This window comes from Penicillium psychrofluorescens, assembly GCF_964197705.1.
Source record: "Penicillium psychrofluorescens genome assembly, chromosome: 1".
Taxonomy (NCBI): Eukaryota; Fungi; Ascomycota; class Eurotiomycetes; order Eurotiales; family Aspergillaceae; genus Penicillium; species Penicillium psychrofluorescens.
In genome coordinates, this window is record NC_133439.1 from 268,141 (window position 1) to 286,023 (window position 17,883).

The window sequence follows — 17,883 nt, forward strand, 5'->3', positions numbered from 1 at the left end:
GAACTAACATACGCTATCCGTATCAGTTACTTTACCCGTATCATCGCTCCGAACGTATTGTGTGTCAGCGTCCAGTGAGTCGCTGTAAGATACTGTAAATCTCCGTGTAACCTTACAGGCAGATTTCTAGAAGGGGCGGGGAAGATCTGGCGATCTGGCTTGGTCCACGCCCATCGTCCTCTCTTTTTTGAAGAGTATGAGAAACAAGAGGGATTCGTTAGCCGTATTAGGCGTGTCATCTAGTGTGCAAACGAGTCAACATTCGTACAATTTCCTAAAAGCATATATCCATACCCAACTATTACTTGTGTCCATTTGCTAAGCCAACCAGATCCCCATACTTTAATGTGTTCATCGTTGCCGCATATTGATCTGCCCCCGGCGAGACAGTGAGGATCATTGACGATTGAGCATCATTTGATGCCTCGAAGTGCTCACGCAGCACCATAGTCAATGGAGAGGACCGGTACGGGATACGCGATCGAGCAAGCGATCTGGCTCGGATCACTTCCTTCAATGCGAGAAGGTCTGTGTTAATCTGCCTCCCTTGTTGTTTCTCCTGAGGAGTTTGTTTGAGCCCAGTTCCAGCCATGCCAGAAAGAAACTCGGCACCGGCCAAGTCCACGAAAACTAGCCTTCCGCCGGTACATTGATGTGCACGAGCGGTAACAGCGAAAACTTCAGATTCGTGCTCTTCTGCTTTTTTCACACGAGATTCAAACTCGGCCTTCTTTGTTTCCACAGCATCGATACGTTGCTGGTTCACTTTATAATTAGGATTTGGGACGTATTTCCCATCTTCAGTCTGAACCACTGCGTGACACTGCTCCTCGATATACACATCTGTCGCATGTTTGCCGATAGGAACAAGCTCTGATTGCCTCTCAACCACGTCGTTACGCGCATTGAGAAGATCTTTGGTAATGATTTCCATTTCAATAACTGCATGCGTGCGCGAGCTTTGGTCATGTACCGTTGATGTTGCGGTCTTGCGGTGCGTCAGGCCTTCCTGTAGCTCCCCTTGTAGCTCTTCGAAGCTCCAGCATGCCCTAGTAGCAATTGGCCTGACTCTCACTTTCCCATTCTCTAGCATTTCTGTTTCGCCTCGGATGTAAACCCGTCGATCGGAGCCCTCGCGAATAAAGCACTCGTTTCGGCTATTGAGGAGGTCAAAAGCGCTATTTTTGCGCAATTCGTACACTCGGAGGCCAATGCCAAATTGGTAGGCGCTATCCTCTAAGTTGATTCCATCGAGCGCAATGGCCAGATGACGCGCAGCTGCTAAGCAAAGACCAAAGTCGTCGTCATGTTCAAAGTCGTAACCGATCATGGTATGCGTTTTGCCGCTGCCTGAATGCCCATATGCAAAAAAATTGTAGCACTTTCCCTGCAGCACATCGGAGATAATTGGTGCAACAATACGATTGTACACCGCGTGATTGTTCTCGTCAGGTTCAATGACTCCGTCAAATGAGAAACCACTTTTCCAGGACCGTTCGCGGCTTGACAGTGCTTGGGCTTGCGCGGACGAGGCGACCGAGATCCGAGACCATTGTTTATTACGATCCTGGTCGGAATCGCGCATAATTTCTCCGTTTTCGGATTCAATCGGCTTCAGAGGTCGCCATCTCGCCCATACTTTGAATGCATTCATTTTTAGCTCAGCCACGGAGGGAAGAAGACCGAACATTTCGTGGCCGATACCAAACTCTCGTAATCAGGGAGCATGTTACCTTGGCAACAAGTGACGCCAAGGAAACCCGTCAGAGTGGAATTCCCACTAGTAATTTATGTCGGGATGCCAGCATGGTGGATCACATACACCGCTTAGATTCGACAGAAACAATGAAAGAGTGTAGGTGATGACAAGGACTGTATACTGGATGATTTTCACTATGGCTTTAACTAACGAATATCGCATTTGTTTTCGTTTGTGTGCATCAGAATACATCAAGAAATGACTTGTTGTATACCGTTGTTGGAATGCAAGTGGCGATTGATGAAAAGATTGGCACAGATCACGCGACGCTTCGTGGTTATTGCCGGTGTCTCAGGAAAACTGATATCCGGATGCCAAAATGATCGATGTGAACCGGGATTTTCAGATAGCGTCGTTCAGCACACCAAGCCCTGGTGGCTGCGCTTTTCCAAGCCCCAATGCTTGGTGGCGCTTGATTCTAACATATGGTCAAACTAGTAATCCGCTGATTTGACCATGGGCTTTGATTGGCTTCTGGAATGTCACCATCAATACATTAAAGGCGTTATCAGTCAGAAAAAGCCGTTCATTATCGAACTGACGGATAGATGGGGACCGCTTTGCAAGATTCTTGGATATTAGTGGCAAGACTGCCGCCTCTGGGCGATCGGCTCCGGGATTACAGGGTGAGCCGCTTCTTGGGCAATCTGAGCCGGCCTTGAGCCGGCCCTAAGCGGTACTCAGGCGCCCCCCGAGAGCAATCTAATACTGTAGTGACCCTCGTTGATTACCAGCTCGTTTAGTTCCCATCGTGCTCCCGGCCATCGCCTGCTCCGGCGCTAACCGTCTTACTATCTACTAGAGTTTCGCAGGACCCAAGGGACAGTGAGGTCGTTTGTGCTAATTCTCGCTTTCCCTCCGAATTTCCGAGTTAGCGATTCGATATTCTTTAATCTGCCTCGGAAATTGAAAAGCCCCTTATCTTTGCATTCTATCCTTTGCCCTACTAGAACCGACATCGAACGCTAGCTCCTTTTCAGCAACGCTACATAAAACAGATAACGAATACTCTGCCTTGCTACCGTCGGCTATGTTCGACGCACTGTACCATCTTTGGTCCTAGGATCAATATTCAATTCTACATTATTGATCAAATACCTGAGTGCGTTCCATCTCGGGTCTCGACCGTATCGCCGACGCGGGTGTCAGACCAAGATGGCACTGGCGGCCGGAAATATTATATTATTTTTGTCATGTCAGCTGTCCGCCACACTGCATACGAAAGGCTTAAGCGAGGTTTCTTACGAACCCCTCAGCTTCGAACTCACCACGAGGACGAATAGCCCTGCAATTGGCCACAGTTAACAATGGCGGAACGACACAACTGTCCAACTACGATGTCGTTTTCGGGGTTTTTTTTTGTCAGACTCAGATGCCGATCGCCCAAGATCACTACCCGTGATCGCTCACGATCGCTCTGCGGAGGATTCAATGGCTCGCGTGCTTGGCGGAGTCTGGCTGAGGTCAAAGCAGACGGCACCCGTCCAATAACGGGAATCACATGGACCGCGACTTCTATCGGTTAAATTGGTGGCGTAGCATTATCATGGTTCTTTGAGGCCAGCAGAGTAGCCCCCTGCAGTTCCCGTCAATGATATTGACCTATCGCGTGCTTATTATTACAATATTTGATGGGAGATAGCGCGATTGACTTTTCTAAGACAAGGCAACCCGACCCCAATCCAGCGTGTTCCAGTTATCAGCAGTCGCCACGTGCTTCAGTCGCTTAGTCTAGCCCCTTTTTTCGAGGTCTGGCATGTACGTTCCCTTTTTAAAAAGAACTATCTCTCTTATCTTGGGGGTCGCCACAATTTCTTGGAACCGCGGGGTAGGGTCCCTGACCAACAGAGCACTTTCCCCTTCTGGGCTAGATCTCCGAGGTGGGTGGTGATAATTAGCTCGGAATGGCTTAGGCCCTCTTCTAGACTCAGAGAGTCCCGCCAATCATCAGCCGGAGGCGTCTTCCATGCTATCCGCTTTTATGAAATAGGGTTACACTTGTTTGAGATGCACTGACAGACTTAGATCCAACAACCGTGCCCAGCCCCTAGTTTGCTGGACGTGACCAGGCTGGTTTCATCTCGAGCTGGAACTAGCCACCACAGACCCCGGACTCCGGTGATACCCTGGCCACGACCACTTGACTGGCTTGAGGGAATTTCCCCCCTCAACGCATTGGCTATATATCCGGCCACCCCGAGCATCTTTCCCCTGATATCCTCCTATCTTTCCTTGAACCCCCTCGAAGCAAATCCTCACAGTCGTTCTTGCCATCATGGCTAGCGGAGCGGGAGCCATGGCCATTGAGCCCATTGCCGATCCTCGTGCAAACCCAGAAACCAACGATAATATCGTCGAGGGCAAAATCATGGAGCGCAACTGGGGTCTCGAGGCTCGTGTCGACTCCACTGTCACGTTTGAGGAGTTTGCCTACTGGGCTGAGATCGAGCGTGCCGATGAAATGGAGAGGAATCGCCTATATAACGAGAAGCGCGGTCCAATGTCGGTGGCCAAGATGATCAAGGGTCGCTTCTCACATGGAATCCATCATGAAGAGCAAAAAGAGCGCGAGAAGGCTGCTCAGGAGTCCAATGACAGCGAGCAGAAGGATCCAGCTGTTGTCCAGCAAACCGACATGACCGTGACGGAGGAGGAATGGAAGACTGCGGCCAGGGCCTTGAAGACGGCCAGCTGGGGAACCGTCTTCTTCTTGATTACTACCGATATTCTCGGATGGGGAAGCTGCCCGTATGTCTCAATCTTACCGATAAACTAGCCTATGCTGACTCGGATCCAGATACGCTTATTCCACTCTGGGCTATGGGCCTGGCACTGCTCTCTACGTTATCTTCTCGGTTGCTGCTGGAGTCAGTGGCTATATCCTGTGGAAAGTTTTCTTGAGCCTTGACTCGTCCCGGTATCCTATCCTGAGTTATGGCGACACTTTCTTCCGCGTGTTTGGCCGCAAGTCGCGCCACTTCATCAACGTGACCCAAGCCTTCCAACAATTCATGACCGTGGCAGTCTTAATTCTCGGAAGCGGTCAGATCATCGCTCAGCTTTCAGGTGGAGTTATCTGTTACATTGTCTGCTTCCTCATCTTCACGATCTTCGGCATTTTTGCCGGAATGATGCGTGGCTTGCAGCATGTTGGATGGCTGGCCAATGCATCGGTCTGGTTGAATATTATCAGTTTCATTATTGTGTGAGTATTGTAGATTATCTCCTGTTCTACACACCAATACTAACAATGCATTATAGCATGGTCGCAGCGGCCCATTTCGGAGTCGACTATGGCCCTACCATAAAGGGCACGCGCGTTCAGGAGATTGGACCTATCATGACCTATGCAGGACCGCCGCCTGATCAGTACCAGCCCGCGGCAGCTGGATTCGCTGGACAGTTGAACGGTATCAACCAAATGGTTTGTACGTATCTTCCGTCCGATCTCATCGCTTGCGCCTATGGCTAACCCTAATAATAGACAGCTGGGGCGGTGCTCTGCTCTTCGTGGCCTTCTTGGCTGAGATGCGTCACCCGATGGACTTCTGGAAGGGACTGATGGTTGCCCAGCTCTTCATCTGTATTGTCTATATTTTCTTCGGTGTCTTTGTAAGCCAATTTCCCTTTCGTCACAACGTTGAGTTAGCTAACCATAAATCTCCCCATGAAGGTCTACTCCTTCTATGGGCAGTACTCGGCCCAAGTGATTACTACCGCCGTTGAACCCTTCGGCCTGCAAACTGTCGGAAACGTCTTCGCTCTATTGACAGGCGCTATCGCATGCAGTAAGTGTCTACTAAATCTTTTCTTACTCCTCTAACACGCGACTCCCTCTAGTTATGTACTTCAACATTGGCATGAAGACTGTCTACATCGAAGTCTTCCAAGAAGTATTCAAGTTCCCTCCTATCATCACCCGGAAAGGCCGCATGATGTGGTTTGCTTTGGGACCGGTCTACTGGGCTGTAGCTTTCATCGTTGCCGCCTCCGTTCCCAACTTAGGCGGCATCTCAGGCATAGTCAGCTCTCTTCTGATCCTCAACTTTACCTACACCTTCCCTGCCATCTTGTTCGTCGGCTTCAACTGCCAGAGAGGCGCCCGGCTTCCAGGAGAAGGGTTTAACGCGGCCACACGTGAGACTATCAGACATGACGGCGGCTACAAGAGATGGATCCGTGGATACATGAAGAAGTGGCACATCAATATTGCTAGCACGATCTACTTCCTAGGCGGCCTAACTCTCTCTGGACTGGGCTCGTGGGCGGCTGTCGAGTCTCTGATTATATGGGCGAACGGGAAATCTTCAAAAGCCACGTCGTGGGGATGCACTGTACCTGTATAGGCATACATGCATTTGGGAATGAATGGATTAGTGCAATTGATACGGGGCTTGCCTGGATGTGGCGAGGAACTTTGTCAAAGGATTAATCGGTTATAGCTATCAACTCCTATGACTTTGTTTCCACACGAAACTGGGGCAGGAGCGGATATCTTTGTCGATTCTACTACAAGCGATGGTGGGACGGTCAATTGTAAATGCTAATAGACCAAGAATCTGACGAAGTGTTTCTCTCTGTATGTCACATTAGTCCGCCAATCAATATAGCAATGCTTGGTGGTGTCTCAGAATTATCCTATTTCCCCGCATTATCTCCGCATGCACTAAAGCAAAGACATACTTTGGACCCGAAGAGCCGCGGTTATAGTTTGCTCCTTTTCAGTCAATGGCTTAAGCGAGCGGGAACCGTTCTATGATAGTAGGAGCTAAAGGGGGGAGGTCAGGGGAGAAAGCATGTCTAGAGCTTAACTCGGAAAGTAATCTCCGCTAGTATTCGTGGGATTCGACTAGGCTATTAAATTAGGGTGAGGGGAAAAAACCACATCAACCCCATTACCCGCGTCTGTTAGTTTTCTCCGCTGTAGTCTTTTTCCCACCCGCTCTCTCATTATTATTCGGAATCCCTCACGAGCCCGTTTCTATACGAACAAATAGCTCTTTGGCCCATTGCAACTCACTTTCTTCTCTTCGTTACGCCCAGAAGCAATCATTTCGAGCACATTAACCCAGAAAGTCCTTCTGGTCATTTCACTCGTTAGCTGGTGCCTGTCACCCGGCATGGACACAATTTCCAGTTAATCAACAACACTGGAATCCGAATTCCACGTGTGCCCCGATCTATTACTCAAGCCACCTATACGGCCAGTGTGACTGAAATTCATCCTCCTATGCCTCCCGTTATCCTAAATGCCTAAGCGACCTTGGTAGTCTCCGATTACCTCTTTCTATTTATCCACGGCTCGTGGGAATCATTACAAAAACTCACAGTTGAAGATAAATATAGTGTTCTGAACGCCATATTAAAGAGGCATGGGTGAGAAGAACTCTTTTGTGGCGGGAACCGACGGTGCCAGCGGAGATGCCACCGATGATATCGGCTATGAAGGACATGGCGCTATTCATCCCTCTGGTCGCCAGCCGCGTCTTCAGCGAAAACTGAAAAGCAGACATCTACAGATGATTGCAATTGGTGAGTTCGTCCCACCCCACCTCCCGGGAAGTTTTGTTGACATATGTCTCAGGTGGCACAATTGGTACAGGTCTGTTTATCGGAAGTGGCGAGGCTATATCTCACGCTGGGCCAGTAGGAGGACTCATCGCTTACATGTTCATTGGTTCCATTGTGTTTTCGGTCATGACATCTCTTGGAGAGATTGCAACGTACATTCCTATCCCAGGGGCATTCACAGCGTATGCCTCGCGGTTTGTTGACCCTAGCCTCGGATTTGCCATGGGCTGGATCTACTGGTTTTCATGGGCCATCACTTTCGCCCTGGAGCTGACGGCTACTGGCCTGATAATCAACTATTGGGACCATTCCATCCCCATCGAAATCTTTATTGCGGTTTTCTGGGTAATCATCTTTGCCTTCAACTTGCTCCCGGTCAACTTCTATGGTGAATTGGAGTTTTGGCTTTCCAGCATCAAAGTCCTCACCGTCGTTGGGTTCATCATCTTTGGCATCTGCATTGATGCCGGTGCTGGCCGCCAAGGATACCTTGGGTTCCACAACTGGGTACATCCGGGACCTTTTGCTGACTATCTCGTAACGCCTGGCCCAACTGCCAAATTTGTTGGCTTCTGGGCGGTCCTCATCCAGGCTGGTTTCTCATGTCAAGGGACCGAGCTCGTCGGCCTGGCCGCCGGTGAAAGCGAGAATCCTCGAAAAACGGTTCCATCGGCCATCCGCAAAACCTTTTTTCGGATTCTCTTGTTCTTTGTTCTGACAGTGTTTTTCATCGGCCTGCTGGTGCCCTCGAACAATAAGCGACTGCTCTCCTCGGCCTCCAACGCATCCGCATCGCCATTTGTGATCGCTGCAGATTTGGCTGGCGTCCCCGTTCTGCCGAATTTACTCAACGCAGTTCTTTTGACGGTCGTCCTGTCAGCTGCCAATTCCAACGTTTATACCGGTAGTCGCCTGTTGGTTGGATTGGCACAGGAAGGCTTTGCACCCCATTGGTTTTCCAATACAACAAAAGGTGGTGTGCCATACAATGGAGTGGTGGCCACCGTCGCAATTGGCTTGCTTGGGTTCATGAATGTTTCCAACACGGCAACGACCGTGTTCAACTGGCTCTTGAATGTGTCGGCCGTGGCTGGGTTCATCCTCTGGGCCACCCTGAATCTCTGTCACATTGCATTCATGCGGGCGCTGAAAGCCCGCAACATGTCCCGAGACATATTGCCCTACAAGGCTCCGTGGCAGCCTTTCCTGGCGTATTATGGATTGTTCTTCAATGTTCTCATCGCTTTGACCCAGGGCTTCACGGCGTGGATCCCGACATTTGATGTGAGCAGCTTTTTTGCGGCGTATGTTAGCTTGATCCTGTTCGCCATTTTCTACATAGTCCACAAGCTCGTGTTTCGAGACCCTCTGGTTCACCCGCTCCAAGCCGATCTGGATACTGGTCGTCTGGAGATTGAAAATCAGCACTGGGAGACTAGCACCCCTACCACCTGGTATGGAAAGGTCTGGCGGATCCTGGTGGACTAAGCCCTTTCAAGGGTTGTCAGAGACGAGAGCAGGTCTCGTGAGACTTGATGTTGTCTCTCCGCGTTATCGGTGCTTGTAAATATTTGTTTCGACAGGATGTTGTCTTGTCGTGGCCAGCGAATACAAAAATCAACCAAGGTCGTCTCTCTGTTTCGATGCCGTGGCGAGTTCGGGTATTACCAGACCTAGTGTTACTCTCGGTGTCTAGTAGTTCCACAGAATTTCGCAGGCGGATCCCACTGCAATGAAGTGAATAACATGAGCAAAGAATTAACCGCGGGCGCCGATCACCCTAGAAGCATGTGAAGTGGGAACTGCTCGGCCCACATAACCATTGTTGATCGCACTGGTTTCCCTTTTAGAGCCGCCATGTGAGCCGAGGTCGCTTCGGTCACCAACAATTCTTCAGGGTATTAATTCTGGGGTAGTTCATTCCTTCTGTCTTTCAGTTCACTCCTGTTACTCCTCTCTCATTATCATGGACAAGCTGCAACAATATTCGCAATCCGCGCTGGCGCGGCTGCCCGAGCCCGCCCAGCAGGTGTTGCGCACGCCGCTCGCCCAGAAAGCGCTCGGTGTCGTCATCGCCCTCGCCCTGCTTCGCTCCACCAACAACTTCCTGACGCGCTGGAGCATGAACAATTGGCGGCGCAATGGGCCCTGGCGCTCCGAGCGGGAGCTCATCCTCATCACCGGCGGCAGCAGCGGCATTGGCAAGCAGGTTGTAGAAGATCTCGCTAAGACCGGCGTGCGCATTGTGGTGCTGGATATCAATGAGCCTGCAGAGGCGTTCCCCGCGAACGTGGCATTCTACCACGCCGATATCACCTCGTCCGCGAGCATCGCCGACGTGGCGGCGACCATTCGGAGCAAGCATGGTGAGCCGACAGTCCTGGTCAACAACGCTGGCGTGGGCCACGACGGCACGATCCTCGAGGAACCCGAGGCGAAGATCCGTCAGTCCTTCGAAGTCAATACGATTTCGCATTTCCTGATGGTCAAGGAATTCCTGCCGGCCATGGTTCGGGCCAACCACGGCCACGTCGTGACGATTGCCAGCATGGCCAGCTTTGTCGCAGTGGGCGAGATGGCCGACTATTGCGCCTCCAAAGCGAGTGCCTTGGCTTTCCATGAGACCTTGCGTCAGGAGCTTCGCTACTGGTATCAGGCGCCGAATGTGCGCACCAGCATTGTCCACCCGCTGTGGGTGCGCACGCCCATGATCAAGGTCTTGACCGACAACGAAGCCCACTTCCGCCAGCCCATCATGACGCCCCAGATTGTCTCCGACGCCATCTGCAAACAGATCCTGACGCAGAACAGCGGCCAGGTGGTCCTGCCCGGCCATGCCTCCGGCGTCAAGCTTGTGCGAGCTTTGCCTACTTGGATGCAGGAGGGCGTGCGATCCCTCGTCTCTGGCAACATGTACAAGATGCGCCAATTACAGAAGCGCGATCAGCAGCAGGGCAAATAGTGGCCCGGAAGGGGAAAATATATGTATTTATTTATGATGTGTCTACGATAGTCATCCAACAATGTACTGTGTTCGTGTGTCAAAAGAGCCAGGCGGACCTGAATTAGGTGCACATACAAGGCAGTAAAGGATTTAATTTAATGGAATAGTTATGGTACATAGTAGTATCCCAGGAAAAAACAGAGAGCAATCCAGCTGCTCCACGATCGTGTTTGTCTTGTTTACAGTACATAGTGTTGCCTGAGGCGCCCGTTCACTGTTCCCCCCAGCCCTCTTTCTTTCTTGTTCATCAGCCCTACCATCTCCAATCATTCATCTTCCACACAATTTTCCTCTCTCTCTCTTTCCATGGGCGCCAAACGCACCCGGGACGGTCAGCTCCTCCATCATCCAGCACCCCCCGCTCCGGCCACAGCCATGGCGAACTCCACACGATCGCCGGCGCTGCCCATCTTCGAGACGTTCCGCGACGAGCTTGACGAGCACCATGACCGCCGTGAGCGCATTATCAAGACTAGTCGCGATATCACCGCTCTCAGTAAGAAGATGTATGTCCTCCCGCTGGTCCCTGATTGTTCCGGCACTAACGAATGCTGCTCCCAGTATCTTCGCCCTGCAACGGTAATCCTACCCTCATTGCCCCCCTCCCGACGAAGAAACCACGAGCTGATTGCTGGCAGTATTCGGACCGTCAAACAACCTCTGCCACCCAAGATTGACCAGGAAAATGAGTCTCGTTATGAACAGATCCGGGCGCTCTTTGCCTCGGTAGTCCTCGATCTCGCGGGAATCAAGGCGTGGCGATACCAACGGCAGATCAGCTCTGGCCTCCAAGAGTTTGTAGAGGCCATTGCCTTTGAACACTACCTCCGGACCCAGACACTACTCACGCACGAAGAGGCGGCCGCGCGGGTCCCCGCCGGGATCGGCCTGTCGGAGGAGGACTACTTGATGGGCCTGTTCGACATGACGGGTGAGGTAATGCGGTTTGCCGTTCTAGCATTGAGCTCAGGCAATGCATCTCAGGTGACGGAGATGACGGGCGCCGACGGAGACCTCAACCCGACCGCGACCAGCACCCCTACCCTTGCGCAATCTCACGCGGACCTCGTCAAGGATTTGCGCGCGATGCGAGCCCAGTTCGAGTTCCTCAGCATGCCCCAACGCCATACCATGCTACGCGATTTCGTCAAAAAGGTCGAGGTGATGCAGACCAGCGTGGAGAAAGTTGAGCGGGCAGCGTACGGGGTTTTAGTCCGGGGCAGCGAGCGCCCAAGTGGGTGGACACCGGACTTGTCGGGGCCCGTTGAGGTGGAGATTCACTGATCGGCGAGGTGTCGTTCCCTAGCAACTACTTCCTTGCTAGCCTACCATGTACAACAATAAATGATTATTGAGATCGTGAACAACAAAAACACATCGTTGCTACGGGAGGCGCGTCATGGTGACATCACCATCGCCGAGGGTGTAAGAAGAGGAAGAAGTAAGGATAGCGCAAAGGGACTCGGGAAGTGAGTGACAAGAGAACCCGAAACCCCCAAAAGAAAATCAAATAACGCCGCGGAAACCCAGTATTCCCGATCGCTCATCCCTGTTCTTCTGCTTACGCGCGAGGAGCGTAAGCGGATCAAGCCGAGCGCGGATTCTCCTCCGTCGATAGGATCCCTTGGGAAATTAGGTCCTCGGGCTGTGGGCGGTTCTGAATCTTGTGCTCGAGACTATCGGCGAGCATATTCTTCTCGAGCTCGCGGGCCTGGGCCTGCAGGCTCGGCGCGGCGCTAGACGCGGGGAGGATGTTTCCTGTATTCGCGAATGGTCAGTTCGGTCTATGTTTGTTTCCGTAGAGAAAATAATGTAGAACGGTGAACATACGCCCGATCAGCTCGTCGCGATCCGGTCGCTTCTCGAGATTCCGCTTCAGGCTGTCCGAGGCGCGCTGGCGGTCCAGGTCCTGGCGTGTGGCTTGGAGGGATCTGCGCGGAGCGGGGAGGATTAGTACCTATCCATTCACGCGAAGCGTAAGACGGAACCCGTACGGCGCGACTTTGGTGTCGAGCAGGATATGGCGGTCCTGAAGGTCCTGCTTGTCCGGACGGGTCTGTAGGTGCTTCTCGAGCGAGTTCCGGCGCTCCGAGGAGGCGGCGGTGAGGGGGGTGTCGTCGATATTGGACATGGTGAGTGGACTGTGAGAAATATTTATGGGGTAGTGAGTTGAGTGATGCCGAGGAATGGAAAGAAGAAGAGAAGAGAGAGAAGGAGAAGAAGGAGAAGAGAAAGAGAAAGGACGACCGGTCCAGTAGTGACGTGGTATTCTGCGGGGAAACCTTGTCATGCTTTAAGTATAGTAGCACGATACTATATATAGCACAATGTAGTATACATGATACAGGACAGGAGAGGAACTACATAGTATAGGTAGATACCACTAGAACACCGTCCCCTTTACCTGCGCCACTTTCTTCAAGTCGATGTTGCGGATCAGCAGCATCCATACAAACGCCAGCCCAATAATCCCCGTGCCCACTGCCAGCATCCGGGTCTGCGAATACGCATACGCTTCCTGGATTGCGATCCGCGTCGGACTTCCCATCGGATATTTCACCTGCTCGGGCACCTTCTCATAGATGATCGCCAGACGTGGCAGCGCAGACGCAGGGAGATACCGCTTCAGAGCCTTTTCGAAGGTGTTGCTCCAGATGGCACCGCAGATCGTCACACCCGCCGAACCGCCAACGGTGCCCACCACATTCAGCAACGCCAGCACGGCCGCCACATGCTGATGGTCGACGGCGGCCAAGATGGCAATTTGTTGCACGATGATAAAGACACTGCCACCGATCGAAATGAAGATTTGGCACATGACAATATACCCGATAGACTGATCCGGGCGCCGGAAGTAGATCATCAACCCCTGCGCTAGGACGTAGAGCGGAACGGCGACGTACAGCGTCCACTTGAATCGCCCAGTGGATCGGATCACCGCACCGACGCCCAGTAGCAGAACACCAGAAACCACGTCAAACGTGTTGTTGACATATCCGGCCTCGGCGATGGAGAGATTGTTGACGACGCGCAGGAAGGAGGTGAAGTAGTTTTCCCAACAGTAGTACGAGACCTGGTAGGTCGCATCGAGGAGACAGGCACCAATGACGGTCCGGTTGCTCAATAAGACGAGGTTGAACATGGGCACGGGCGCCAGGAACGTCTCGTATGCTGCAAAGACCCAGAGCATCACGAATCCAACCACCAGCATCGCGATGATATAACCCGTCGCCCAGCCGTCCGGGGCTGCGGAAGCGATATCAAACGGAAGGAAAAACACGGTGAGGCCGGCAGAGAATAGGAAGACGCCCGGTACTGCTCCCAATCAGTATTTTGCTCGCCATGAGAGCCATAGTACTCACAGTCAAACTCCATGGTATAGTACCAGATGCTCTGAAGAATGGTCCGACCGCTCTTTTCCTTAACCAAAACACCCTCTTTTTGAGCTTTGCGAACGTTGAGCTTGAGCACAAAGTACAGAGGGGCTGCGACGATCGGAAAGATGATCGCAAAACATCCAAACGCCCATCGCCAGCTGATCTGGTAGTAAAAATTTTCGGATGCCTTGGCTCCCGCGAATGCCGTGATGATATAGGGCGAAGACGTGAAAGCGTAGGCCAAGCCTCGATTCTTCAGTCGGGACACATCTGCCGTGACCACATCCACGCAGTATGTCATACCGGAAAATCCCAGTGTCCAGAAGACCTAGTAGCTCACCCGTTAGCATTCGCAATGACGAACCTTGCGTGATTGGGCTGGCAGTCTTACATATGCAGCACAGAAAGTCGCCAGATTATTGCAGACCGCCATGAGAATTAATCCCAAAGTAGCGACAGTTGCCATGAACATAAAGCCTTCCGCTCGGCCCCAGACATCCATGATTTTGGCTAACGGGATGTAACATGCCGCGCTGACGGAATCTGCAACGATATAAATAACGTTTATCAGCGAGTGAGATGCGAAATCACTCGTGACATAAGGAATCAAGTTGGAACAGATCGAGCTTTGGAATGCATTGACAAAGTAAAGGAGCCAGATGCTGTTCAAAACGAACGAACGATGTCAGTTACAGCATCACACAGGAGAGAGGGCCAGTGAGAAGAAACACAAAGAACATACTTGATGAAGACCGCAAGCAGCATAGGCTTCGACCATGTCAGGGTCATTGCTTCAACATCCCGAACTCCGCCTTGCAGATCTTCACTCGGAAGATCTGTCTGGAGCTCGTCCTCGCCGGTGTTGACCGCGGCATCATCGGTAACGGGGTCTCTCTTGCTTTCTTCAACTGCAGTTATGGTATCTGAATTGTCGGTTTTCGTCCGATGGAACGCCCTTCGGAAGATGGGAAGGACTGCCATTGTGATTGAATAAGACAGAGGACTAGAATAGAGGAGACCCGGAAAAAAAAAGAGTGAGGAGTGGGAGGGAGATCTTTGCCCTTATAGAACGAAATCCCTCCACCAGAATCCCCGAAGTCGGATGCTAAGCGGCCCGTAAGTCAACAAAACAGTCGTGCGAGCGTGACCTCGCACCTTCATTCGTCCAGAGACACAAGGCCTGAAAAATTCGGCCCCCTCTAACGACCCACCGAGACAGCTAGTAGTTTGGATCTATCTAATCAGATCATCTTATCTAGCATGAGCTATACTAGACAGAGTAAGGTTGGTATGCAGATTACGTGGTTCAGTCCTACTAGCCCCGCTTGCTTCCTCTGTCTAAGGGAAATGAATTATGGAACCTGGATCGAAGGACGTTTTTTTTTGTCTCGGTTCCCGCGCCAATTCCCACGACAGCAGAGCCAAGCAAAGTCGTCGTGAGCCAACTCGGTACTCTACCGCAAAGAACTCTCAGCCGAAAGCCAATGGATCTACTCGGAATCTCTCGGTGCCGAGTACGCTAACTAGTTCTAGTACCATCCATCGTGGATATTACCGCATTCATCCAAAATGTGGTGTGTGGATCTCATCTGATAAGAATGAATCGTCTCCACAGAGCAATAATTATTGGTACGATTTCCGCCACTAAGCCAAAAAATGCCCCATGCTGCAGGAGAATTTGTTTATTTTTTTCCCTTCGGGACAAACCGCCGCCGGTCGCCTCTGCAAGTCTCGGATACACGCCAGTTCAGTGGTCCTTTTTCTCCACATACGCCAATTGAGAGCATCGAAAGGATCAGATTAGAGGTCATTTACGTAATGTCCGAAACATGGACGGCGAGCCACTAAACCCAGAAACAGCTCATTGGACGCACATGGACACGTCCAAATCAAGCAAGGGTGTCAAGAACACTTAGACAGAAACTAGTTAGAACACTGTTATGCTGATCTACAGGTAGAGATCCGTCTGCACAAACCGGAAAAGCAGCCGAACAGTTTCAGAACTAGTTGTAGCATACGTCCAAACTTGATTGTTCATTCTTGGTTAACTGGGACTTTTGCTTGGCTTCTCAGAGTGGATACGAATGAGCGACGTCAGCCAGACCGTTTCCGACATGAGCCAAGCAGGGCTCTCGGCTTCGGTACTCGCAACCTGACATGGCAAAAGAGAGGACCAGTCAGGTAGGGCTGCGGGGCCAGCTTCCTTGTAAGCGAACACAAACACATATCCATGACCCTTGGCGAAACGGTGTATGTAGATGCTCGGGATCACCCGACACTTTAGGGGCATAGACCGCGCACGATTTTTATGTACTCGCTGCAAGCACAGCTTGGATGATTTGGAACAGGTAATAGAATCTTTTCAGTTAATTATTAAAGCATTTATATGCTTTCAGAATTCTAGATGCTCTGCGATGTACTGCAGTAGTTCATTTGGCAAATGAAGTAGCATCTCAAAGGTTGTCGCTTCCCGACAAGTGGGCACGAAAGGTAGCATGTGTATAGCATTCACGGTCTCGCCATCTCACCAACGTCATGTAAAATACAAGGTCTATTCTGGGAAGCGGAGGATCTACTTTTAGCGAATTCCTGGGTACTCCCAGCTACACGTCCTCCATTGTCTTTTTCCAATGACTTTGCGGATGTTGGCCTGACAGCCGAGGCATCATCCCGGCTAAACTCTTCTCATCTCGGCACTGGCTCGGCACTCATGGCTGGCTGTAGCTCTTGCTGCGCTTGTATACTCTTGGACGAATGTATGCCCCCGGCAGAATAGCAAATCCGTCCTCTGCCTTCCATTTCTAGCACAACCCGCACCATGCGTCTTCCCTACGCCCCGTCCAGCCCTCCCGCCGATGCGCCCGGCGACACCGCGGACATCTACGCCCGCATTGCCGCCCGGCGGAATCCCCGCCCGCTGATACCCCTCGACTTGTCGCTGCTACACAGCCCACCGGTCGCCGATGGCTGGAACAGCTTCCTCAGGTGCGATCCGGTCGCGCACGATTGTTGATGCCGGCCTGCTGGAACTCGCCGTCTGCCGCGTCGCGGTGCTGAATCACGCTGTCTATGAATGGAATGCCCACGCTCCTCTGGCTCTCAAGGGAGGTATCCAACCACAGGAGCTCCAGGCTGTCCGCACACTCCCCTCCGTGGCCGATGATGCGACTCCTCTCGCATCGAGCGTGCTCACTGCGCGCCAACGCGCTGTCCTGCGCTACACCGACCAGATGACCCGCTCCGTCACCGTTCAGGACGAGGTCTTTGCCCAGTTGCAGGTGGCCGGGTTTAATGACCGCGAAATAGTCGAGCTCACGACCGGTATTGCGGGTTACAATTGCGTTAGTCGGTTCCTCGTTGCTCTCGACGTGGGCGAGAACAATGCTCGAGAGATGAAAAGCGTCGATGAGCTGGTCGCCGCTTTATAATACAACGGGTGCAGGAATTGCCCCTGCATATTTGCGATAGGACATTGAAATGTGGGTATAGCTTGTTTCCGGGTCTGTATGCGTAGTCTTTAAATCGAAGTCGTGGCTATGTTTCACCTGTTACTCTAAGAGTAATGGCTGATGAAGTCAATAAACGTGTGAACTAAACTAAGATATATAAATACGTATCTGCCCCCTGCCGCTTTGATTCATCCAGGGCAAGGAATCATATCCTAAAATACAAGAGCTCAGTCTCCACATAACCTTTCAGAAAAGAATACAGATTCCTGAGTATAGCGGGTCCAGCTTGGTTTGCTGTGCCTTCTCCGGGCAAAGGGACTGTGAAACAAGGACGCTTCTTCAGGTTGATGGAATGCAAACAGCGCAACCACCGTTCACTGCAATGATGTTTTACTTTATTCCTCTTAGAACTTCTAGTACTCGAACTTGGCTCTGCATAGGAGAGATCCGGCAGCTTGCGGACGACTTTGCTTTGTGCCTCCACCGGGTTACCGGCTGTCTTACCCATGTCATACAGATGTTGCCTCTCCACAAACCAGATACCGTGCTGAAACCATGCGAGTTCTTAGATTGGCTAGAGATCAAGTCCGGATCGCAGAACCCAACCTGGTTGTTTGTACAGTATCCCCTCGCATGCATCTCAACGTCTCTACTGGCATAGTTGATACCTACAACCCCACTTGCCAATCAGATGCAATCTGAATCCTTATCACCGGAAGAGGG

The 17,883-nt window shown here is 51.6% G+C and overlaps 8 protein-coding genes across 8 annotated transcripts; 5 read left to right on the plus strand and 3 right to left on the minus strand.

Moving 5' to 3' along the window:
• Positions 1-301: 301 nt before the first annotated feature.
• Positions 302-1,330, minus strand: PFLUO_LOCUS77 (uncharacterized protein; the record flags this gene model as incomplete). The annotated part of the gene is made up of 1 exon (XM_073785443.1): positions 302-1,330. The coding sequence occupies one exon, from the start codon at positions 1,328-1,330 to the stop codon at positions 302-304; it is 1,029 nt and encodes a 342-aa protein (XP_073634176.1).
• Positions 1,331-4,034: 2,704 nt separating this feature from the next.
• PFLUO_LOCUS78 (uncharacterized protein) lies at positions 4,035-6,105 on the plus strand (the record flags this gene model as incomplete). The annotated part of the gene is made up of 6 exons (XM_073785554.1): positions 4,035-4,507; positions 4,557-4,964; positions 5,021-5,187; positions 5,244-5,371; positions 5,433-5,547; positions 5,600-6,105. The coding sequence occupies 6 exons, from the start codon at positions 4,035-4,037 to the stop codon at positions 6,103-6,105; spliced, it is 1,797 nt and encodes a 598-aa protein (XP_073634177.1).
• Positions 6,106-7,131: 1,026 nt separating this feature from the next.
• PFLUO_LOCUS79 (lysine permease) lies at positions 7,132-8,818 on the plus strand (the record flags this gene model as incomplete). Its single annotated transcript, XM_073785665.1, has 2 exons — positions 7,132-7,291; positions 7,344-8,818. 2 exons carry the CDS (start codon positions 7,132-7,134, stop codon positions 8,816-8,818), a joined length of 1,635 nt encoding a protein of 544 aa, XP_073634178.1.
• A 478-nt stretch (positions 8,819-9,296) lies between these two features.
• On the plus strand, positions 9,297-10,292 carry PFLUO_LOCUS80 (uncharacterized protein; the record flags this gene model as incomplete). The annotated part of the gene is made up of 1 exon (XM_073785777.1): positions 9,297-10,292. The coding sequence occupies one exon, from the start codon at positions 9,297-9,299 to the stop codon at positions 10,290-10,292; it is 996 nt and encodes a 331-aa protein (XP_073634179.1).
• A 417-nt stretch (positions 10,293-10,709) lies between these two features.
• On the plus strand, positions 10,710-11,618 carry PFLUO_LOCUS81 (uncharacterized protein; the record flags this gene model as incomplete). Its single annotated transcript, XM_073785888.1, has 3 exons — positions 10,710-10,840; positions 10,896-10,913; positions 10,973-11,618. The coding sequence occupies 3 exons, from the start codon at positions 10,710-10,712 to the stop codon at positions 11,616-11,618; spliced, it is 795 nt and encodes a 264-aa protein (XP_073634180.1).
• A 301-nt stretch (positions 11,619-11,919) lies between these two features.
• Positions 11,920-12,465, minus strand: PFLUO_LOCUS82 (uncharacterized protein; the record flags this gene model as incomplete). The annotated part of the gene is made up of 3 exons (XM_073785999.1): positions 11,920-12,092; positions 12,165-12,265; positions 12,329-12,465. The coding sequence occupies 3 exons, from the start codon at positions 12,463-12,465 to the stop codon at positions 11,920-11,922; spliced, it is 411 nt and encodes a 136-aa protein (XP_073634181.1).
• Positions 12,466-12,717: 252 nt separating this feature from the next.
• PFLUO_LOCUS83 (uncharacterized protein) lies at positions 12,718-14,692 on the minus strand (the record flags this gene model as incomplete). The annotated part of the gene is made up of 4 exons (XM_073786110.1): positions 12,718-13,649; positions 13,697-14,039; positions 14,103-14,373; positions 14,454-14,692. The coding sequence occupies 4 exons, from the start codon at positions 14,690-14,692 to the stop codon at positions 12,718-12,720; spliced, it is 1,785 nt and encodes a 594-aa protein (XP_073634182.1).
• Positions 14,693-16,674: 1,982 nt separating this feature from the next.
• Positions 16,675-17,139, plus strand: PFLUO_LOCUS84 (uncharacterized protein; the record flags this gene model as incomplete). The annotated part of the gene is made up of 1 exon (XM_073786221.1): positions 16,675-17,139. The coding sequence occupies one exon, from the start codon at positions 16,675-16,677 to the stop codon at positions 17,137-17,139; it is 465 nt and encodes a 154-aa protein (XP_073634183.1).
• Between the last annotated feature and the right edge of the window lie 744 nt (positions 17,140-17,883).